Here is a 27,452-nt window from a genome sequence, read left to right on the forward strand (position 1 = left end):
ACATTTTAACCAAGTATTAAGGTTTAAATTACATAGATATTATATTCTCTTTTTAAAATACAATAGGTTAGGTACTTCATAAAATTATACATTTGTTAATAATTAGTATTTTTTCCTTCAATATAATATTCTATTGTAAATGTCTTCTAAATATAAAAGGTAATTATATCAAACTATTTTTTCCCAGGTATTTTATAATTTAAATTTATGAAATTGATCATTAAACATGCATTTCAATAAGATAATAATACAACCAGTGATTAAAAATATGAAAGTATTGAACAGCACGTAAAAATACGCTGTAGTCATAAATAAGAATATCGTATGTTAAATATTTCAAATCAGAAATAAACTTGTTTTTTTTTTAATAATTAAGGAATAAATTAGTTCATTAATAAGAAAAATACATTTCTTAGATTGAAATAGATATTGATACAACAGTATAAATAATTTATTTAGAATTCGATTCAGGTTTTATTTTCAATTTTCAGTCTATAATTTTTAAACATGAACATTTAATATAAATGAGCTTAAGCATTTAAAGTTGGATACAATGAAGATAAACTGTTCAAGAAGACTGTACTGGATAATAAAATGTTGAAGGATTTCATTATGACGTGATTGAAGTAAGGCACCTATTAAGAAATGGAGATTTATGTATTTTTTTTTTCAATTGTTTCCCATGAAATTAAATAAAGAAGTTCATTTTTTCAAGAAGATAAGTTAACAGTAAAAAATAGAATAATGGTAATGATGTTTAATTATAAAATATATATGATATTATCCATAAATTGATGATGTTTCCTAGTATAATATTTATTCTTGGATAATTTATATTAATTAAAATATTAAAATAAAATATTAACTCTTACATAAGTATAATATTATACTAATTTCTCATATAGAAATATACTTCTTGTATAATTTTATGGTTTTTTCTTCTTAATGGTTTTCTTTAGGTTATTCTTAATCATATAACGTTAACGGTACCTATATTCAATATTTAGAGAGGTGATAGAAGACAGCTGATCATAGTTATTTTTAAATATTAAGTGCCCTTTATTCTTACATAAACACATAACATTCTTCGTATTTGAATGCAACTATAATAATTATTTAATACAGATCTCTTCGAATCTTTATAATATATTATTCTAGAGTAGGGGTGGCAAAAAGTCGATAAAGGCCATTTTATGTTATTATAAATAAAAGAAATGTATATAAATATATTTATTGATTATTAACGACATTTTTTCTATTTCAGTTTCGATCGTTAGAACCTTAAAATATCAGAGGTTCCATAAAAGTTGGCCACCCCTGTTCTAGAGTATCTTCTGTTGTTGAAAATATTGTGCTCTAATAGCATATTACACAGTGTACACCACTGAAATAGTCAAAGGCTAACCTTAGTTTTTTGGCGTAGTTTGTACCTTCAGGCTAGAAAGACTAGGGAAGCCTTACTAGAGTATTTATATATAAATTATTCTAAGGACACAGAATTTGGTTAAAGAATGTTATTTAAAATGCTACGAGCCCATATTAAGAAAAAAGGAATACCAACTGGCAGAATGGATATAAAATCAAAAAATTTATAACAAACTTAAAATTTTTACGTGCATCTGATTTAGATAACATGTCATTTAGAATTTTTAAACATGTTTGCGAGAAGAAGGACAGGTTTAGAGTTTATTAAAATATCTGAAACAAAGAAAATATGCTTTAATTATAGGCAAATTCGTAAAAAAGAAATATACATTTCGTTAAATTAATGGTGAAATGGTGAATTTTCACCACTTCAAAACGGCCTATTACAATATGAATCAGAAGAGTCTTTTAATGTAACAAACGAAATTGGAACATTATGTAAATCAGTAGCATTAATAAGAACTTGTATGGAGAAAACACAATACAAAATTAGGGTTAACCAGACAGCTATACATTATGGAAAATCATAACAGATAAATAGAACAAAGACTACTAAGAACTTTTGAAAATAGAATTTTTGTGGGTGATTTGTGGTCAAATTTTTTTTAATAATACTGGAATGTGCAGAACAAAATTCAATACAAAGCTACAAAAGAAAGAAAAAATATTGTCTATCACAAAATGTATAAATGTTTAAAGGTAACAGTAGCTTGGACATGTTATACCCAAAAACGGCAAAAACAATGAAAACACTATCAAAGTGATCATGAATTTATTTGAAACCAAGAGAAAAATACCCCAAGGGAGTCCTGGAAAAAGGTTATTGGATGGGATTTGGAAAGACTTAAAGTGCACGGATTGAGAAATATAATTCAGAAACAGGAGAAATTGATAAAAATACTGATAGTGACAAAAACTGTTGAAGGACTATGAGAGTCAAAAAAAAAAAAAAAATTTAAGTTTTTTCTTTATTCTCTATAGAAATATAATTATAAATATATACGGTAAGTCTTAGGGTGATTAATTTATATATATATATTACTATTTATTATCTATATTTATAGTTAAGATTTGACTGTTTGACAATAAATTTTAACTAAAAGAAATTATAGAATCATATAGACATGACATAAATTAAAGAAAATTATCATTAAAACCTTATTTTGAACTAATGAGCAAATGGCTAGTGTCAACTATAAAAATGTATTGATTTCGGAAAAATAGTAATAATAATAAAGTCTGATGTTGGTTCGAAGCGAACACCAACAATATTCACTGCCTCACATCTCAATACTAACGTTCTGGTAAGCTCCCAGATGATATAACACGGCGTGCCGATACGATGGCCGTTAATCACATTGCGGTATATGCCTATGCGTGTATGTGATATTACAATGTTATAGCTGACTACCTACTCTCACTACGTATCGTCCGTTATATTATGTATATGTTTTGGAATTCTGATGGTTATAAATTTCCATAACGTATCAAATACAATGGATACAAAATCTACTTCTATTATTATTTAAATAAGCGTATTATACAAAAAATATACTTTCTTAAACATACGCACATTTCTCAAGACGATACAAAGAGGATCCGGAAAAATCTGTAACTTTGACACTGATTAAATGATATAAAATTGCGTGAAATGTTTACATAGTGTTAGTTATTTTTTAAATATCGAATTCAAAATATTTTAACGCTTTGAATATTTTTACGTCATTTTCAAAATATTTATTATGTTGTGAAAATGTCATCGTGTTATTAACGTAAAATGTATTTTTTATTAATATTCTCAACGTGTCATGATGAAACACTTTCAGTTATCTGTTAATATTATATACGTTTACTATACATTATTTTTATTTACATCAAACATCGTGTAATATTTAAACCATATTATAGTTTATACTTTTCCAAAGATGAATCAAATTGAAACAAAAATTATCTTAAATTATAAAAGAAATTAACAACGACTTAAAATTATGCCTTAGTAACTTTTATAAATTGTACAGAAAAAATAATTTAAATATTATTTTATGATAGTATGTACGTATTTAACGAAATTAAAGTATGTTTAAAAAAAATTTAACACCTATTATAGTATTACATATTCATGTAAATATAATTTAATTTTTTTCCATGAAAAATGTTGGATGGAAATATATTTGCAACACCTTTTCTATAGGCATTAATTCATTGTATTCATTATATGAATAATAATAATAAAAAAAAGGTAAAATGAATAAAATGAGTTAAAATAGTTTTTTTTTAAAATACCTACAAATAATATTGGGTATTATCAATCAAAAAAAAAAAAAAATAATAATAATAATAATAATAATAATAACAATAATACTTTTTCAAGCTTCACCATGTCATTGTAAAAATAATAATAATGATAATAGGTAATCTTATTTCTAATATTGTATTTCTCTCCAACGTCTTAACAACCTCTTAATATTTTACACATAATAAGTAACTCAAAACATACGAATTCAAAGATGTATTTATTTTTAATAATATAAGTAGCTGTTTCATAAATGGTTGCTTCACTACTAATGACAGAAGACAAATATAACAAAAGGATTCCTCCAAGGATTTCACACCATTCATTAATATCGCTAATTGCAAGTGCTTAAAATTAAAGGTATGTATATGTATGAAACGAAGTACCTCAAGTATATTTGTACTAGAGAAAAGGTACTGATGCAAATTATAATTTAAAACATACATTTATATGAAATATATGTAGATTGAACGTATATATGACACTTTCTAAATTAATATTCAAATTATTATTATTTTTAATTTTAAGCAAAATACATAATATTTTCAGAAAATATACATTTTGTTATTTTTTCAGCAAATTTTTTTTAGTCAAAACATCATTACAGATCTTAAACTGAATCTCGAGAGTACTTATAAGAAGTAAATTTTCAGTATTTACGATATGCACTAATTAGTCTAATTATACAAAACAATTTAAATCGAATAGTTGTAAATGACGTATATACCATAAATTATTTTTCAAGTATTTATTGGTACCTATATTGGAGTATATTATTTTAACAAACAGTGCAGCTGACCTGAGAACTACACCTAAGTCATAACGTGTTTATATTTTATCTAGTGAAATACCTAATGTACATGCAATTAAAAACCGTAAATTATAACATAGAAACAAATTGAAATAATATGCAAACGAATTAACTTGTAATATGTTTGTGCTGATATTCTTTAAATTATTTCTCTTGATCATAAATAAATGTATATAAATTTCAAGGGTCGTTCTTAGGTTATTGTGAATAAATTGAACAGACCTTGATTCGATGATATTCTAAATATTGTTTGTTCGTTTAGTTGACAAGCCGGTTGAAAGATAATGTTGCTGTCATTTATAATGTCGTAGGAATTAACTTATTGTTATAAAGGAAAACAAGTTAGTGACACATTTAACCAGTATACAATGGCATCAATTTCTCTTTATTTGAATGACGAAATTCATGCAGGTTGGTTTTCAAACTCGTTTATAATTAAACAATCATATTATTAATTTTATTTTTCAAAACTTTTTTTTATCAACATTTGGAAAATTTTAACAAATATTATGTATCTTAAATACGGAAACTCGTATAACGATCATATGAAACGTGCACTTAATTTTGGGCAACTCTTTCAGAATATTAAAGTATTTCCATTTATAAATATCTAATAAACAAAAACAACTCTAATATTTTGGAATCCTCTACATGTCGACTGTTCAATCTCAACTCATATTCCAAACAAAAATACATACTTTTCTTTCATTTTATATTTTAAAATACTGTGCTTTTCGTGAAATTCTCTGTTATAATTTACTGTACTTCATCATTAATTTGATTAAAAATAAATTTTATATTTTTTCTAATTATCTTTTTACTTATTTCTATTAAAATTTGTTAAGTAATTTGCAAGAAACAAAAATTACATTAGCTATACCCTCCATTATTTCATTTCCATTATATTTATAATTGTGTTATACAATACATAGTTACTGAAGCTTGTTGGATTTACGGTTAATAGATTGATTCACTTATTGGACTCAAGCCTCCTAATTTATGTATACTAACACTTAAAAAAAAGTTGTTTATTGGACTCACTACACTAGTTAACAGGGTCAACTAAATTTTTATAATACATAATAAATAATAATGGATAGTTAAAAGCACTTGACATAGTTTAATATTTATCTATTTACATTTAATTTTTCTCACTATTTCATACATAATATAATAAACATACTTTTACAATAGATTTAAATACTCTAGTACTAAAGTGAGTACAGTAAACGATGATTACCATATTGTAATTTTCGTGTTTTTATACAGCTTTATGAAAATTGATCATATTAATATTAAAAAGTAAATTTATTTTATTCAACAAAGGTAATGAAATTAATTATAAATAAATATGTTGGTAGGTATTTATATGTGTGTATGTGTATATATGTTTTACCTATTTAGTTATTGTTTTTAGTTTATGTTATTTGAAACATAATATTATTTTATACTAAACTAATCTTTTAGTTAATCCAAACATGGTTAAACATGTATACCATATACAGAAATAATTACATACTTTTTAATCCACATTCCTCTCTAATGGTTATTTTCCGAGAAATCAAAATATAATATGTTTATAATAATATGTTCATAAGATATGACATATGAATTATATTTATTATAACAATAAAATAAATCAGTCATTATTTTAATGTTATTATAAATAATAAATATATTTTATTTTATTTTAGTCTTATAAATTATCTATTTTGTTTAATCATACATTTATATATTTATTTTTATTTTTATTGTTCTTATAGGTACAATTTTGGCTACTTTGGCCATAACCCATAAAAATTATTCTAATACAATACCTATATATATATTAAATTACAATTTATCTCCAGAAATAATAAATTACTAACGCATAGTAGTCTTCCACAAACAAATTGGTTAGTGGGTTTGCGTGTCATGAATATGCATATCAAATCATTTTGACTTTTTTACTTGCCGGGAAAAAAATTATAATCGAAAGAAAAAAAACACACAGTATATGAACTACGTACGTATAATACTTAGTACATGGAATAATAAAAAAAATTATTGCCTTAGAATAATTATAATAATTATATAGAAGTGAATTTTTTTATTATTTTAAAACAATAAACAAAAGACGTATTATCTTAAATTTGATAGAAAAATAGTATTTAAGAGTTCTTACATTATATATTAAAATAAGTTTATAAGTTATTCACATGAATTATCAATAAATAAATAAGTACTTACAACAATTATTATTCATGCACAGAGATTATAATAATATGTTATTATATTTGAATTTACTATATTAAACCACCATAAACAATACAACTATTGTGGTTAGTTATCATACGCTTTACCGATAAATATAAAACTTTTCAAATATTAATATAGAGTACTATAATAGTTCAAATTTAGTCTGCTGTTATTCTTTTCAAAAACTTTATTAATAGAATATGAAGAAAAAATTTTATTTTATGATTTTGTGATTTTGTTTTATATTGTTAAGTTAAGGGTCAAATTTAGTAGAGAAATTTCCTATTCAATATGATTTAAAATATCATTTTTACACATATTTCATCTGCTTATTATGTGAACTATATAAATAAAATAAAATATAATACCTACATCAATTATTGTTAAATTAAATACTTCTATGTATCTACATAATTATAAAGATAATAATATAATATAATATATAAAATATTTTAATATCTATAGTAAATATGATTTATTTTTGTTTTATATAGATTTTAAATATATATCAGATTCGTTTCGTAAAGTTATTTATTAAAAATAGATGTTTTTAAAATAATATACAGTCCATAAATGTATATACTTATGTTTCATTCAACCTAGTTGTCGTATTCACTTATTATTTAACTACAAAAAATATTATCATCCAACCATTTTTTTTTTTTTTTGACTAAATTAAATAACTCTAAAGAATTAGGAAAAGACCACATGGTATGGGAAAATTCCATAATTATTTTACCTTTTTAAAATATTTATGAATGTTGTGATGAATTTGTTAAGTAGGTAGGTTAAAATGTTAAATAAATTATGAAATATATATAATATACAGGTATATGCCTGCTATATTTCTTATAAAAATGTTATCGTTTCCTTTTATTAAACGTATTAATTATAAAATAAAATGTTAAAAAATTACATAGCTTTAACTATGTAACTTTTTTACAATTGATAATTTTATTATTATATTTATAATATTATAACAAAAAAATAATAATAAGATATCAAATCAAATGTTGAAATACTATTTAAGATTTTTTTTTTTTTACTTGTGAAAACTAATTTTTTATTACAAAATATGGTTCATGTCTAAAGATAACGAAAATTTTCGAAATGATGCATTTAATTTTCATTAGTTAAGTTACGACTAACAAACATATTTCACGGTCTAACAAGAAAACAAAACACGTTTTTCGTGTATTTAAAAGACGTATTTTTGTTTTATATTAAAATATTATTATAAAAATCTCATTATTTTCTTTTTCGTTTTCTTTAACGGTGTATAAACACTGTGTTGTTCGTCACGAGTAAAAAAAAAAACAAAATGATAAATCATACTTGTGGGACCACCTTGTATATAAAGTTACTATAACCTGTAAGCTGATTTACGATCGCTCCCATACACATATAATGGGTAATTCCGCCGGGAGACGTTTAATTTCACGGGGGAAAACATTAGCACGTACTTACCTCTTTGACGCTTATGTCGGTTTCCATTATAATCCCTTCGTCAGTGGCGTCAGTTGCGTAATAGTGGCTAAATGGTGCACCTGGCAATGGCACTGGTTCCACGTGGCCCGTTTTTCCGTGGTAACGTAGTAGGTACGCCGTCCAACAAACATACCTGTCACACACAATAATAATTTCGATTTAATAACATTGCGATATTTATTATATTGCGTGAGATAATCGCGAAATCCGTAATATGTAAATTTAATGTCTCTCAATGTATTGCATAATGCGTATTGTGTATACGATTTTAATAATCCACGACAGTGCACACGGAATATATTATTATAATATCAATAATATTATGATGTCAAATATTGTGTTTTGTACCTGCCGTTTAACAGAATTTCAATCGGTTTTATTTAAGCTATTTGTGTTAATCTAACCTAGAAGGCATTACAAAATGTTATGTAAAATAATTAAAATTGTCTTTATTAAAATATTTAAAAGGTACCCGATTAATTTTTTACCAAATAGCTTGTATACGTATAAAAAAAATAAAAATAATAAATTAGTGTTTTGGAAAAATTAATATTTTTGGTTTATTTTAATAATGGGTTAAAATGAATAATTTATTAAAAAATAAACATTATAAATAAAAATATTTTTCAATAAAATCGGTTAAATAAACATTCATAAAAATTAATTATTATGTAACTGTGGATCATATTATAAAATATTAACTAGTGCAATAACTATTGTTGTATGACTATTACAGTTTAATTAACTTAAAATATATGAATAGGTATTCACTTAGACAGTTTTATATTACATTACAATATTAAAATTAATATTTAAGTTAGGTACTCTCAAGTGATTTCAATATTTTACCATGATAATTCTAAGAAACACGTTTTCCAATATTTACTTTATGATATTAAAACTAATATTATTAGGTTATCATACCAAAATCGACTTAATATAGTAATCACTATATATAAATAAATAATATTTAAAGAATTATTATTTTACATACACTGTTATTTAAGTTTACATAACTAATATTCATGATAAAATTCCTCCTTGATCGAGGATGATGAAGACTTTTCAATCTGTTTGCTTTTTATGTAGCTTATCATATCCTTATATTAAACATATTATTATTTCTCATGTTATAAAGAATTCCATATAACTAAATAAAGTGGTTCAATTTTATTAGTTTTATTAAAATTACAAACTAAAGTAAATAAAAAAACTGATTTTTTAACGTATGAGTATTATTTAATATATTAACAACAAAAGACCCGTTTATTCGAAACATTTTAGTACTATTGAAAAATATGGACTATTATAATACGTAAAAAATCATTTATTTATTTCATAATATTAGAAAAATCAATTTTGATCGAAATACTCCAACGCCTAAATTTGATGGTTTAATAAATACCTATATTTCATTTATTCTATAGTACACCTTTACACCCTCATAAAGTAATAATAATTTCCGAATCAATAAAATTAGTTCTATTTATTCCATTTATATAAAAAGTAGCAATTTTTTTTATTCACATTTTATAAATAAATATTAAAATCTTTTTGGACTAAGGTACAATTTTCCTAGAAATATACACGTATTAACTTAGTTGCGTGTTTCATTGCTAGACATTTTTTATCAAGATTTAGAAATGCTGCTAATAAATTCTAAAAATTAATTATTTAAAAAAATAGTAGTGATGCATTTTTTTAAAGTATATTGGTACATTCTATCTGTATATACTATAAATGATAAATGACATAACACATATTAACCTTTTTAAAAGCAAAATTGTTTTTTACTCTGTTCAGAATTTAAATACAATTTAAGAGTCCTAATTTAAAGTGTTCACTTTTTTTATTTTTCGTTACCATAATACAATTTAGATAAATTATGTGTTTAAAACTATATTACCATACATTTTACGATAACTATGAAGTCATTTTTGAAACTATTCCAATTCAAATGTTCATTAAAAAAATGCCTATAAAAATTAAAAACATTATCTATAAAAGTGTTCTAACCACAACTGATCTACTTTTAACATTCATAATAATTTACTATACCTATTCGCTAATAAACAAACTATGATTATTTATTATTTATTTGGTTAATAGTATTCAGTGTTACTATTACATAATCATCTAAGTATATTAAGAGCTATTTGAAAACTTCATACAATTAATATCATTCTCGCCAAACTTAATATACACGTATTTTTTCTGACATATACTCCATTTGTGATCATAATTTTAATTAGTATTATTTTTATAGAAATGTAAATATTTATTAACCTATTGTGATTTTTAATTAAAATTGGTACACATTCAACATTCTATTAATTAATTTTTGTTTCCATACGAATATTTATATATTTTTTCACTGATATAATTTTTTCATGAATATGTTTACAGTTACGAAAAAATGAAACAATAAATAATACTAAAAGGTAAATATTAATTTTTATAGTTATTGAAATAAAAAGTAATTTGCATAAAAGTAGTAAAAATTTACGAATGCCATTGAAACAACATTAAAGAACAAAAAACTTTTTTTAAAACTACATGTAAAGATAATTGTTTTCATTATATATAATATATATATACGTAGGTATAATAGATTGGATATTTTAATCTTCGAAGTAAAAGTATAACATAATTTTAGACTTTTGGCAGTATACAAATATTAACTTATACGTGTTAGCTGAACAATAATGTATATAAATTACATAAATTTTATTTATGTTGATAATATTCTCATAAATATCATAATTTATAGCATTAAAAATAAATTTAGAAAAAAAAATATTAGGTATTACAAATTGTTTTATGTACAATACACTGTTTTTTGGAATCTAAATATACTTTCTCGTTGAATGGGAAAAGGTTATGACAGTCTATATATTCTTGCTATTGTGTTTCCTTTTTTAACCAAAATTGTGGATACTATCAGCTGAATCTCTTAAGAGATTTCCGTCGTTCTGCGTTAGCAGGTAAACTATAGACTAGAGAATAGGGTTGAATGTGTAATATGTCGTCTTGTAATAGTTTAGTTTCACTAAAAATAAAATAAAAAAATAACATTTTCTACCCCTTTAACTGCGATATTATTTTATCGTTCCCTTAAAACGACGTGGTGTCGTAGTTCATTGCATCACGCGTCTATACTCTAAAGCATTCTCTCCTTGAACTAATATTGTCATTACAACACAATATTTAGTTGTTTGTTCAAGTAACTTACATATCCTCTCGTCCTTCAATATAAGATACGTAAAATATTTATTAATTCTTTATTAAGTTTTAAGTTGTATATTTCATGATGTAATATTAATACAATTAGATATACTATTTAATATGTATCTATTAGTATACTTCTTTATAAAATATGTATACATAAATAATTATTAAACATACCTAATTAATTAGTACTATTATAATGCAGTATATTATTAAGTACGTTATATGTACGTCATCTGTTTACATAGTGCTTACTGGGAAATATAAATATACAGATAATAACAACTCAATAAAAGTCCAAATTTAGTTTAACTCCGATGTATAGCACTATACGATTAATTCTTAGAAAAAAAAAGGTACTTCAATAATGTTTTCACTGTTGTCAAGTTATAATATAACTGTGTGTTTCTTTGTGAATTGACTGATTTCAAATGAACTAAAAATACAACAAATGCAAATTATAAGAATATTCAATTACAAAAGTCAATAGAACATGTTGTATTATTTATTTTTATATTTTAATATAGAATTATGTTAAAATATTTTACAATAAGATGATGAATATTTTATAGTAAATCATCATATTGAAATATATATATACTTTGTCGACAGGTAATAGATAGTATGTATGAATAATGCGAAATAATAAAAATAGTCACAGTGTCCAAAAAAGTATTAGTAATTCATACCAATCCAGATATTATACTAGTATCCAGGTATATTGATTTTTATATTTTTATATGTTAATATATCAAACAGAATTGTCAATCATATTTTTTAACATTCAGTACTTATCCAAGTATGATATTCTTACATAATAATCAATAATCATGTAGCTATAAATCAAATATTATCTATGTGCTTATAGATTAAGAATAAAAAATAATATATTAGTAGAATATAATTTATTTATTAATTATATAAAAAAATTAAATAACTAAATTACAGAAAATATAATAATATTATAGTCGTTTCTCATCACTTAATATATTCTTATACTCGTATAATAATTTGCACATTTTATGTTTAGATAATATACATTTTTAAATTAACAAACACATACACTTTGCTGGATGAGCAAGCGTCTAACTATACAGTTTTCGTTAGATAAATTCTTTATATTAGGTATGTCATAATTTTCTAATTATGCATTCATTCTTATCACTGATCAAATTTTGGGATAATATTTATATGCGGGTTTTTATATAGGATATCTATTTATATCTATTTATTAACTAAAATTCATCGTTTATAGGCATTTATCTTTAAATAAATTGAATTTTGATTGTATATTTAGTAGATATTTTATATAATAATGATAATATCAAAATTTAAATTGTCATTAGATAATTTCAGTGTATGAAATGTATTAGAAAGTTATTATCAATAAATTAATATTTTATAATTATTGTGCTATAATATAGGTTATGTGCTGCACAGATGCTATAGCACTATAATAACTATTAATTAGGTATATTAAAAATCCGGGCTACTTAAAAATGTGTTCTTCTTGTTATATTTTATCAATCAAATTGTTAAAGAATTTACTTCACTATTTACATTCATTGATTGAATTTTTGTTCGTTATGTATTGAGTTACTACGTTTATTTTTATAGTCTACAATATCAATCGAATAAGTTAAACAGGAAATATCCAAACATTAAATGCCAGTTAAAAACAAATAGAAAGAACTAATGAACCGTGTTTATGTAAACATAATATTATACTGGTAACATAAACAATTATACAAAGAGTTTTTTATCATAAAACATAGGTATAACTTTAAATCAAAATTAAAAAAATAAAAATTAGTGAAAAATAAATCTAATGTGCTTAACACGTAATAGTTCACATGATGGTAAAAATTCCCTATAAATAGCTAAAAACTAAATTAACAGTTTTTAAACAGCTCAGTTTCTTTTACTTAGTTATTTAAATTATACGATTATAATACACAATTTAAAGAGATATGAGTATATCTGGGTTTTATTTGTAGTGCACACTGCAGTTGAAATTATTAAAAAGTTTTTTCTTTACAAATATTAGTTTTTCACATACAACGAATATCAGGAATGGTTAAGTTATGTGTTATTAAAATTATCAAGATACTCATAGTTTATGTTGTATAAAATATGAGTGAATTCAACATTTTTTTTTTTTTAATGTGCGTTTAGTATAGAATTGAGAGTACTAAAGTTGGTTTTAATTTCAAATGTTATACTTAAAACGTATACGTATTACTTGAGTCAATAGGACAATTTTTATGTTCACTCTTGAAGTCCTTCACTTATTCAATTTCAAGAAGCATTAATAATAAAAAGAAAATTATTTAAAAAATCGGATAACAGCATTTTTAGCTGATTAATCACTTATTCTTGTTTATTTTAAATTTAAATTTAAATGGCTAAAGAAAAATCAATACATTCCAATAAAACTTAATTAAAAATACATTTTTTTTAAGTGTCTTCCTATTTTTGGGATAAATTTAATTTTACGTGATTAAATTTAAAATAGAAAATATATTTGAAAATTATAATTTGATTTTTAATACATTATTTGAAAAAGTATTCAAGATACATATTGTCCTAATATTTTTTTTAAAGTATATAAAATACGTATTTCAGTGCTTAAATAGTAATTGAATACCTTTACTTAAATACCTTACAAGTTTGTTAAGTATCAAGTGTAATAGTAACTTTATTAAATTATAATACCATATAATAATTATTATTATTTATTACTGAATATAGTTTAACGTAAAGTATAACAAATACAATGGGGTTACAATAAGACTCAAGTATCATTAGAATAAATTAAGCACAAAGTTAGAAATATGTATATAAATAAGTAAGATTTAATCAAAGGATTCTGAATGGAATAATAATTAAGTTTAAGTCAACGTTATGAAAAGAAATGTACAATACATCATCTTTGCTGATAATATAAGAAGTTAAGAACCTTTACTTTGGAAGATAGATTGTTAAGCTAGAGCTCCAAAGTATATTATTGGATCTTCACAACATCGTATTTCGTAATTATAATTTGTATTTAATAATAGTTTCTATAATTTTAAACTGTTTTATTTTAATATTAATCAATTAATCTAATAAGCTTTTAATTGTCATTATATGAAAAAGGTTTTAATTAATAAAAGTAACGTATATTATATCAACATTTTAATTTTAAATACTAAGAAAAAAAAATTATCTACCTGGGTATTAATCTTCTGTATATTAGGTGTCAAGTGGAACTCGTTAAGTTAATCACTAAAATGAATTCATTTAAATTTTAATTGAATGATAGTAACACATTAAATACAAATAAAAACTGTTATAAATGAAGACTCTAAATTTTAGTAACCATAATTATTACAATTATTTTTATAAAATTATTAGAAATTCCCATTTTTCTTTAATTTTTTTGTTTGTTTTTCTGACTATAAAAAAAGTAATAGAAAATTTTCCCTCTTTAACTAACAATGTTCAATTTTTATCTTAAACCTTCCTCAAAGTGAAAATTGAAGCATTTTTTCTACTATTTAGAGTGTATACGAACAAAAAAAGGCACATCATTATAAAATTAGCGTTTTGTCCAGAATCTAAAATATTGATGCTATAACATTTTCAATATTTCTTAATTAATAAATGACAAACTTATTGAGTACATACTTATTTTACAAGCATAATTAATCATAGATAAATTGGTAAATTCAATATAATACTTTTTTTAATTAACTAAATAAGAAAAACCACAAAGTATTGAAAAATCCATTGACCCCCTCAAGTTGCACTATAAAACTACTGTTACGACTAGCTCAATTAACAAGAAATTCGACGCATAAGTGATTTAAAATATCACGAAAAGAGGGACAGGGTACAATTATTTAAAATGCCACTGTGGTTCTGGAAAATTTAGGACAATGTTAATTATTTAACGTTGACAATTTAGCGTATTTGGATTTTACAAATTACAAACTAGTAACTAACAAATACTGAGGATTTACACCGTATTGGCAACCCTGGATCAGTGGTAGTTTAAGTCTATTACTACAGTTACCTATAAAACCATATTATGTAGAATCAAATAAATGTTGTACGTATAGATTGTATTTGAAATTAAATATATATTTTACTTGTGCAATAAACGATTGTTGATTATAACACTTAATCAACTATAGTTAAAAGTTACAGCAATTGTCTGGAAACTAAAGTTTAAAAAAATTTAGGAAACTACATTGAAATCTAAAATCTAATACAGTGAGAGGAAATATATTTTATTACAGAACTGTAGATGAATGTTAGTATTAGATAAATAATGAAACTTAACTTTTGAAACAATATTGATCTCTATTATTGGGTTAAAATTTAAAATACTTACATTTTTCTAATATAAAAATAATAGAAGTATTGTTAAATTCTATCCATGATGAAAATATAATTTACCATAGAGTTTTTACTATATTATAATAAATCGGTGTTTCCAAAACTCTTTATAAGATAAACATAAATCTGAGTGGCATTAATGACCATCCGAAAAACTGTAAATAACCGTGAAAAAAATTTTAAATTAATATATATTTACTATATTTATATTTTAATAAACACTTTCATTGTCAAATGATAATGATGAATGCGTTTTAAAATATTTAAATTAATCACAAACTGAACTTTTTGTTTTGTTTTGTTTTTACTGTATAATTAAAAAATATATACATGCAAAAATTGTTCAATTAAAAAAGTAATGTTTACTTGAAAGTATTTTAAATTTTTTTCAGTATGACAGTACAACTGAATGTCACATTCAAAGTCAATACTTTCCTTTCATATATCTTACATAATATGGTGAAAAATTTATAAATACATATCATGATATGACATAATATTATTATGTATGATATATTTAATTTAAACATCAATAATTTAAAGTGTACAAAAATTTATCGATATTATTTAATATTCTTTTGAAATAAAAAAAATATAAAGAAAACATTGGAGAAAAATGTACAACCTGCTGGAGTACATTTTTCATGTACACAACGTCTGGATATTTATTTTAATCCCCTTATCATTATGTGTCGAACGAAATTGACGTTGTTTTAAAAAGGTCGTTTTATTATTATCGACTCCGTAAATTGAAGCCTGGAATGAATGCGCATTTAATAGCAGTATTGTTTGCTTTTCTCTTCTTCTCACCGATTATTCCCTTTACTCGACACGTCATTATATGCTATTGCAGAGAAAAATCGTTAAACGGTTCTTTCGTTATAATAACCGGTGTATCGTATAACAAAAAGGGTGCACACAAAAAAACAAACAAAAAACAATAACGAAGCTCAAACATACAGAGATGAGACGTGCGCGCTGTCTGTATATGAAAAAAAAGTAAAAACTCACCGACGTACACGTAGGTATTCGTGGTATTAAGCCACCGGAAAAGCGTTAATGATATGGACACAAGTACGCGACTTTGTACGGGGAGAGATGACGATTGGTCTGACAAAGAAAAGAACACGGCTCATTACTCGATACGTACCTACGCATCAATTATTATTGTATTGTTTCTGTTTAAATGTACATTTTTAGTCGGTGTGCAATATTATAAAAATGCGCACAAAAGAGATCGTTACGACGACGACTCAAATTTCTCATAACTTATGTTTTAAAAACAACACAACTTGACACATGCTGACAATTTTAAAACGAGAAATTAAATTTTTTATTTTTTAATTATACAGCGTTAATAATTTTCACGAGAAAATTTCAGTTACTAACATAGTCAGTTGAAAAAAAAAAATCATAATAAATCATACTGGCTTAAGGCTTAAGGACTAACCAAGGCAATTGTAAGTCTGATCAAAAACTTTATTGGGCGGAGTACTAGACAAAAACGATATTATTTTATACTTCGTCATTAGTACGAGCTTATTATAATTGCATAGGACGCGAACGAATGATGATTGTCGTATAACCCGTCACGAACAATAACGAACACCTTAGACGTGGATAAGCGTGACAAAGTGTTCGATAGGCATAAAAATCATTATTCTGCTAATTTAATTTGACATTGCATTAATAATAATAAGTTTACGGACACGTTTTTTAAAATTTTAAACAATTAGCGTAACTAAAATAAACTGAAATTGTACATCAAACCTAAAGAAATTATATTAAATATGTATACATACCTATATAATAATATAAATTTTCGTTTAAAATGTGTTTTACATTTACGTGAGAAGTATTTTGTTTTATTGATGTATATGAAAAATTGTTTTATTTTTTTTTTTGTGTAATATACATATATATATATATATATATATAATGACATTAAAAATTATTTTAACAAAAATTTATTACTAATAGTATTAAATATAATGTATAAAATAAACTTAATTACTTGCATAATACAATAGCACATTGCAATTACATATATTACTTTGTTATATGCAGGTGCGTATTATTTAAGTATATTATATTTGTACAAAATGCATTTGTGCGAAACATAAAAATGTGTACTAGAAAATACATTCTGTTTAAATAATTTATGGAAAAACGTTTGGGTATTAAAAAAAAAAAATGACACTAATAGGTACTATATATTTAGAGTTTTTTTAAATTAATTCTGTGTAAGGAATTAATATACGTGTTTTAAAATCGTTGGTGCGCTCCACAAAAAAACCCTTCAATTTGATTTGAAATCCTGTAATTTAATGGCTAGAAACTATTTTATTATAACCAAATGAGTAATTTTTATTAAATAAAACCATATCCAAATATTGTACATAGAACGTAGAACAAAATTACGTCTATAGTACTCCAATATTTCTAACGATTATAATATTATTTAATGGCCTGCAAACTCTTTATGTACTTTAAAATTTAAAAACAATGTCTATAGAAGCTTACAAAAACGTTTAATGTCATAATAAATCACAAAAACAAATTGTATGTAAATTAATTTAAGACTAAAACTCTTTATATTTGTAATATGAGTACGATAAATAAAGTGATGATATAAATTACAACTGGATATTGGTCGCTGTCTATATTTTCCTACACAAAATTAATGTAACCATGATTATATTAGCTACCAGCATTAATTTATTACTTCATAATCTATTTAGAACTTTTTTTATTAAACGTTTTGTTGTTTTCCGTACCACTAACACATTATGAATGTGAATATTGTTAGTTGTATGTTATCATTACATCATGGTTTATATTGTGTATTTAGTGTTATAATATCATATTAGGTAAATCCCCTCTAGATTTAGCTTTACCAATCAATACAAAGCAATGGGGATCCATTTACAAAATAATCACAAATGTAAACTGAAAAAATAAAAGCATCATTAGGTAAACATTATGAATATAATGATAAAAATATTTTTTCTATGGAAAAAAGCAGATTTTATTTTATGTGATTATCTATTACAGTTTACAAATGTAATGAGAATGATTAAATAAAAATAAAACAATTCCAAAATAAAACAATATAAACCTAGAGCCATTTTACATTTATGATGGTAAATAAGAATTTAAAATTATACTATAAACATACAGTTAAAACTTGAAAATACGTAATATTCTATTGTAACTTATTAAACATAAGACGTATCATAATATTCAAATTAAAGCAAATTCAAGCAAATTAAAGTGTAATTTGATACTTAAAATAGTAAGCGATTCTTTAAGTATATAGTATTAAGTACAAATAATGTATAAAATATTAAAATTATTCAATAAGCTATTTTTAATAATTACCAACTATAAATTAAAACATTTATAGGTTTGAATTAATTGCATACAATCCAAATAATATAATTCAATAATATTATGACCTGTCACATTTAGACATTCACTTGCATTTGGCTTGTATAACAATAGCTATGTAAATACCTTTATTATACTGTATAGTGAACATCAATAATTATAGCCGATTAAATGTTGACGAAATTTATACAATAATTATTACCGTAATACATACCATAAGTTAATATATTATATTGAAACCGTTTAAAGTTATTGTGATATTATCTATATAATATAGTACCCTATTTAAAGTTTTAACGATTCATCTATATATAGCCATATAGGTAAGGAAGCAAAGATAGTAAGTAAGCACTATATTTGTACATAAATTAAACTTCCTTCTTCTAAACTTTAAATAACTTTAACTTTAATATTGTAACTAAACTATTTATGCATTAATCATATAAATTTAAAACTTAGAAATATAGAATAATACTTATAGATAATAATAATAATATTAATAATATTTTATAAAATAAATTTACCTTTCATATCAAACATTTAAAATATATACCTACTAAGTTATAAGCACATACTGAGTGTATTGGTTTTATAATTTTTTGATTACACAAATAAAATTTTTTGTATACCTGAACTATAAAGATACATTTTATAGCAAAAAATCTTTGATCTTGAAGGAAATTTATAATAGAAAACTAAATCTGGGTAAGACTGAAGAAGGCCGCTAGTAAAAATTCCCTGAATTTGTTCAAAATAATCGGGTAAAACCAATTACAGCGGGAAATGAATATATTTATAATCTATTTAATATTTAAATATTGTTATTTGGTTGTAATTTAAATATAAATAACAGTAGATTTTGACATTTTCATAAAATATGTTTTATTATTCTAAGTATTATATATTTATTTTATTCCTATTTATAGGTGTTTGTTTTTTCAATTTATGTTGATATTTTTTTTTCCATAGTCGAAAACCTTGAGTTTTAAAACAAGGATTGTGTAGTTGTTTTTACATTATTGAACAAATTATTATTGATGACAAGGTATGTTTAAAATTTACCATACAACTAGACCACCTTATTCGGATTTTATATTTCATATTGCATTTGAAAAAGCAAAATAATATTAATATTAATTAAATTAATGCTAGTAATTATTTTTTCAATAGAAATAGTATCTAATTACCTAAATTTAATTTAACTTTATTATTTAAAAATCAATACAATTAATTAATCGTATGTTAAAAGTTTTTTTTAATAATATATTTAATAAATTATTTTGAGATCTTTATTTGTTCAAATAATAAATACTTAATTAAAATAATAAAATATTAATATTATTTTAACTACATAACTTATTTTATTATACCTGTCGTTAGTACTAATTATTTTAAAACCTAGTTACAATATGTCTAGTCGAAACAAAATAATTTTTTTTAATATTTTTGCATTGTTATCATTTTATTAAATTTTTACTTTTTGAATATCTTTATTAAAATTACTTTTAGAAAAGCAAAATTGTATAGGGTATTCCTATAGCCAGTATAGCCCACTATTCACCAAAACTTTGAATAATCCTAAAAAATATAAAAATGTAAAAAAAAAACTGTTGTATTGTAACTGGAAATTATGTAAAAAAAAAATTTTCAAAAACATTAATAGATTTTAAAACAATGAGTGTGGTTTGATAAAAGAATAGCCCTATTTATAAAATCAAATTACTTTAATTAGAGCTAATTGCTAAACAATTACATAATAATTTATAAAATTAGTTTATTTAAAGAAGAATGACATGTAATATACATGCCCAGTTTAAATAGTATAAATAGCAAAAAGAATCATATAAATCAACAAAATGTATTCGAAATGAGTTTTAATATTACTCCTTTTGTAAAATAAATAAAAAAAAAAGAAACGAAAGTATTGTTAGTGAATGCCATATGAATTTGCATTTCACTGTGTATTATATATTATAATACATATTTTTGTATTTTCTTCAAAAGTTCGCTTTTCATTTAATTTCTTTACGAAAATAAAACTCTGTGGTTGACTCCATAACATTATCATATACTTATTTAAATTATTTTGTGAGAACCAAAAACCAAAATCATATGTACTAAACATTTTTTTTTTTTTTTGTATTTTAAATGATAATAATAAATAGACGTACGAATTTATGATGTAAAAAATAACGCATATAAAAACTACATCATGAAAAAAAAAAATCTGCACGCGATAAGTTTAAAATGAGGTTTCAAACATTTGTTATAAAAAGCAGTGTAATATATATAGTATGTATAATATTATAAACGCCACTTTTGGGTGAAAATAATAATTGATCGAAAAGTTACACAATTTTTTGACTACGTGAATATTATTAGTCTACCTAATTTAAAAAGACCGGTGGTCACTGGTCAGTCATAATACTTTGATTTATCTGTATTAAATGAATTTATAAAGCAAAACGAAAGCAGTAATTTGTATTACAATTTATGCTACGAGTAAAAACAATTTAATACCTAATTAGTAATAAACCAAATACAGATATTTATATACAACATTTATTAGCATTATACGTTTTAAGACGTTGATACGTTATGTTAAATAACCTTTATAAAATTTACATTATCCATTTATAGTGATTCTAAAATTTTAAGTGCCTATAATGCTACTCTATGCATACCAAGAAATAATAAAACAATAATCAGTCAACGTTTAAAGAAATTAAAACTTTTTCTGTAAATTTAAAAAATAAAATAAGTACCTAAAAAAGTGTATTTTAACTATAACGATCTAAGAAATAAAATTAAGTTGAATTCCATCATTTCATCAGCTAGATACACAGTGTTAATATTTTGAATTTTTATCGAAAACTCAAAAATGTTTCACAGTTTTTCAAACTTTGGATCTATGTCCTAACAAATTGATGGATACAGAAATATAATAAAATATTTCGTAAATTACAAACACGAGTTTACAAAAATATTCAATAAACACATCATTGCCAAACCAATAGCATTTTGTATCCGCAAAGAATCTAAAATGACAATATTGTATGGTATTATAATGCGGGTGTCTTTGGAAACGTCAGATGAATTCGTAACGCAATCGAGATTTAATGGAAATGCAATGAGACCGGATTTAGAATATCGAACGACGACATCAAATAGATGACTAAATCAAGTCGTTGTCCCTTTTTCAAAGTGTAACTATGAATAATATGCACAGTTGAAACGTGCATTTTCCAAAGTGCTCCCATATGACATTCAGTGCCAAAATGATTATGTAAGGAACAGACAAAAAAAAAAGCTTTATACTACTAGATTATGTGGAAATATTCGTATGATTTTCATCATCACTACAATGAGGAATGAGGTTAATGACATTATCGTTTTTCTATATTATTATGTATTTATGTCATCTATAACATAATACACGGGGGACTTTTGTATATATCTACTTTATTATCACATTCATCAAAATGTTCTTTATTTTGTTATTTTATAGCATTGAAAGTAAATGTTATTTATTGAAATAACTGTTTGATTGAGATAATAATAATTCAAGTTCAAGTTATTTTTACGACTGCCAATGATTTTACGATAATAAATACGTATTTACAATAAGAATTACATAGTTGAATTGTATATTATATAGTTTATAATAAAATATTAGCTTTCATTCATAAGGGCCACTGACTAAAAATGTAGGTATTAAAACGAAAATATATATTTTGTTTATAATAGGTATACGAGTTATCGCGCTAACCACGACTACCTTCCCAGGCAGGTAAAATTCAATCTCAACAGGAATCGTTGACCCAAATTGGAAATCTTACAGTGTTCTTAGAAACATTCAAGATCTTCTATAGACTTTCCGAAGTCCGTGTCGTAGACTCAAAACCAAAAGATGCTATTTCAAAACATTAAATTATTCAGAAAAGAAAACTTCAACATTCATTTTTTTTTTTAATGAGCTATTTTTAATGACTGTGAAAACTAAAAATGAACAAAGGTTATCTGCATTAATCTCAAATACTTTTTTTATCTAAACAAAAATATTAGCAATAAAACTTTAAAAAATTTTGTTTCGTGTTAAATAATTCTTTTTTTAAGGTTTATTGATATTCTTGAACCATTATTTAGAATTAAACATTAAAACATGTGTCTGCGCTCATATTTTGTAATGAATATATTTGAAATTTTCTATTTCTAAACATTCTATAAATATAATATTGTTTTTTTTGTGTTTAGATTAATGCAAGTTCTTACACAGTATAATATCACAAACCTAAATTGTTAGTGCTTGAAAAACGTATGTCTAACGACCAATAATGACAAAAGTTCGCTTAGAGAGATTATAATATACTACCTTTCAGATGAGTTTGCTATGGAACTATTGTAAGTTTAGTTTATGACTGTTGCTCTACGTTGAATTTGCAAATTACATCTTAAGCAAGCACTCTATTACTGTGACGTAAAACCTAGTTTATTATATACAATCAATCAGACTATCACACACGTATATAATTATATAAGACGATACTATATTATTCCATCTACTGTATTTTATACTGTTGATATATTATTGTCTGAGAACAAGCAAATATATTTAACTTGACAGTTAAATATTTACAATCTCTATTGATAACTTATATATTATTATATTATACTATATCTATTAAATAGTGTTACAACTTACAAAGGACTATTATAAAAACAGTCAACTTAGCCTACGTATCATATCTGTTGACCTAGTAATATAACTTCTTCTAACAATTAATGTAAAGATTTTAAAACGAATAAAATTGAAATATTTGCGGACTTTTAAGACACAAACTATAGAAAACAAAATATTGGTATTCATTGTATTAATATTTCATACCTTAAAAAGCTTAATTACAACCTTACGATTCTATAATATCTATATTTAATAAATGATACGAAAACACATACGAACACAGTATTATTTCCAGTGTTCAAAAATATAATTTACCTTAGATATCACAAAATGCTGACGGTACATTGTAATATGAAGAAATAGAAATTAAAATTTATTTTTCTGTTGAGTAATATATAACACTCTGAAGTTGGATTTAACAAAAATATTATTAATAAAATCACATAGTGTAATATATATATATATTATTAAAATTTTACAAAATCATGTTCAAAATACGAAAACATTTTACAGAAAGATATAAGTCATGACCTCCTTAGTTTTGTAAATCTGTATTTTACGGAGAAACACGCACAGGGAGTTTTTTGGAAGATTAGGGTGAGTGAAGAATTCATGAGCTTAATATAATATATATATATATATATATATATATCAGTTATACATAGTGAAACCTTTTAAGTAGCAACTTACAATGTTGAAATCAAAAATATCATAATGTAAGCTTATAACTCAACATAAATATAAAATTACTTATATATGTATTCATTAAAATTGTTAAGATAATGTAATATTCACGTAATCAATATTTAAAGCTAACTAATAAATAAACTAAATTTATATTTAAATTAAACTCATAAACTTTCATAACATTTTTAAAAATTGAAAAAAAAATAATATTTTTTATAATACGAGTATGCTGTATGCAATATACAAAAATATAATATGTATATAAAATGCAGCTGTTAACTTATTATTTAATTAAATTGAATTAGAAGCATAGTATCACAATTGATGTTCCTTTAATATCCTTCTAAAAAAATTTATACCATATATATGTATTTTTTTTTATTTATTCTTAACACATATATCTTATATATTTTGAATCTTTCCCGCCGTTAACTGACACTCAATTTTCCGTACCCCACGCGAGATTTAAAGTTCACACACATACCACCTATCTTACTTATTATTAGTGAAATAACCACTACCCAAGCTACACACTCAGATATTAGATTGGCTAAGCTCTTAGAACGTTGTGATAACCTTTTGAAAAACACTGCTTAACGGTTTTTGAGGTACTTCGGAGAATTTACAAATGTGATACACGATCTCCTTACACCCAATAATAGATAACATATAAAGTAAATGATATACTATATTTTTAATATAATGTAAGTACGTACCTAATTTTCTTCGAAATACTTTCACAATAAAGTTTTTCAAAATTATCTAATCTTGTGCAAGATTGCAAGATAGTTATTTTTAAATTGTTTTGAATTTTATAATAATAAATGGAAAATATTTTAGTATAAAAAACCTCCAATTAAAATAAAGAGCTAGCTTATTTTCATAGTAAACCCTTAATTTCTTTTTTATTCAAATCTGTTGGATTTTATTATTTATTATGTTATATTTGTTAGATTAGGTTAGTATAGCTTCATATAAATTATAAAATTTATTTATTTATTTATTTTATATTCATTTTATTTATTAAATAAAATGAATAAAACACAAATGCTTATGATATTTATCAAATTTGAAGAATATATAGTGATAGCCGTGAGACCTTTGACGTGTGACAACCGAACTATATTTAATTATGTTGTTATTTGTTAAACAGTTGTATAATATTATTTCAACAACACTCCGATATAAATAATTACGTAATTTTTTTATATTCTTAAATGTGATTTTTCATGATTTTTATCATGCTTATTTAAAATAGAAAAATTTACTTTTAAAAGTTTATAAGTTGGTTTTAAATTTATTATAAGTTTTAACTTAAAAACAACTTTCAATTTGATTTTGTAATTCAAGGGTATAGAATAATATTAAGAATATGGACACATTTTTTTTTTATATATATAAATGTTGAGCCAGAATGACGATATATTTTAAGTCATAGTATATAACATTTTTATCATGCACCTAGGATGAGCGAATTAAGACGGCTTTTCAATTACAGTCGTGATATTTTTTGATATTTTAAACTTATTTTTAACACGGCGCATTGTATAGGCAAAAGTGGTACATTTCTGTAGTGTGAACATTTTTCTAATATTCTTTCTTTAATTAAATCGGTTTTTAGATCAAATTAAGAAGATGTTTAATAAAAAAACCTCCTTATAAACTGTCTTTTTATCTTTCTCGATATTATTAATTTAAACTTAATTAAGTTATAAATAGATATATTTTTAAGACCTTTAAATTGATTTATAAAATCCAATAGGTTAGGTTAAAATACCTGTTGAGTAAATACAATATATTGATCAATTTTTGAAATTAAATACATTAACTAGAACGAATGTTTTGATATAAAGTTCAATTAAATTGAAAAAAAATATTTAAACCATTGATGTAATTATTATTTATTAGTATAATATTAACTTTGAATCATTCATTTAAGAAAATTTTAAAAATCAATAATATGACTGTAAATTATTCTAAAAAATGTGTAAGCAAATTATTTTAAAATACAATGTAAATTGACTACTTATAAATACCTGTTTATATTATTGTGTTTTAAATGGATTGATTAAAACCACTATCAATAAAAATGATGAAATGGAATAAATATTATAAATGTATAAAAATTAATAAATCTTTCTATTATAACCATTTTTATGTATTTCGTATATTTTCATTATTAATAGTTTTAAATTTTCTATTGGAAAAACATTTAAACCAATGTTATTTTTTTTTTAACCTACTACAAAACTTTAATTTTTAACGTATATCATTTAAATAATTTAATTTAATTTAATTTTTTTAAAAAGATTTTATACACCAAATATAAATTTAAAAAATTAAAAAAAAACAAAAATATGTTATTTTGATTTAATTCCGATATCATTTGTATGTATTAAAATTTAAAATTTTTAAACAGCAAATTGGGTCTCTTGACAAAATTATCATATTATTATGATTAAGTAATATTAGTAAAATATATACACTACATTATAATAAAAACCAAGACGTGATGTCTCAAATTAAATTTAAAAAATACTATAATATGTACATACATTAAGTATTTAATAAATTGAACAGTCAATATAAAACTATAATATTGTATTGTGTCATAATTTTATTTTCATATAACTAATTATTACAATATTCAGTGGAAAATAGATTTAATACTTGATTATTATTAATATTGCATATTATTATGTCATGTAAAAAATCATTTTTATCATCATATTGATATTAAAGATAATGTTTGTAATAAATAAATGTCAACAAAAATGACAATGAAAAATCTTCAAATAGTGTACTTTATATGTTGTAATCACTAATAA

At 23.0% G+C, this 27,452-nt stretch overlaps 1 protein-coding gene across 4 annotated transcripts in view; it reads right to left on the reverse strand.

Moving 5' to 3' along the window:
• LOC114122489 (uncharacterized) overlaps nucleotides 1–27,452 on the reverse strand; it is a 112,858-nt gene that overhangs the window by 48,594 nt on the left and 36,812 nt on the right. For all 4 annotated transcript variants that reach the window (XM_027985165.2, XM_050210944.1, XM_027985166.2 and 1 more), the window contains one exon: nucleotides 8,235–8,388. In XM_027985165.2, coding sequence (XP_027840966.2) covers nucleotides 8,235–8,388 — 154 coding nt within the window. The remainder of the gene's footprint in view (nucleotides 1–8,234; nucleotides 8,389–27,452) is intronic.

The sequence above is a fragment of the Aphis gossypii genome, chromosome 1 (assembly GCF_020184175.1).
Source record: "Aphis gossypii isolate Hap1 chromosome 1, ASM2018417v2, whole genome shotgun sequence".
Classification (NCBI taxonomy): Eukaryota; Metazoa; Arthropoda; class Insecta; order Hemiptera; family Aphididae; genus Aphis; species Aphis gossypii.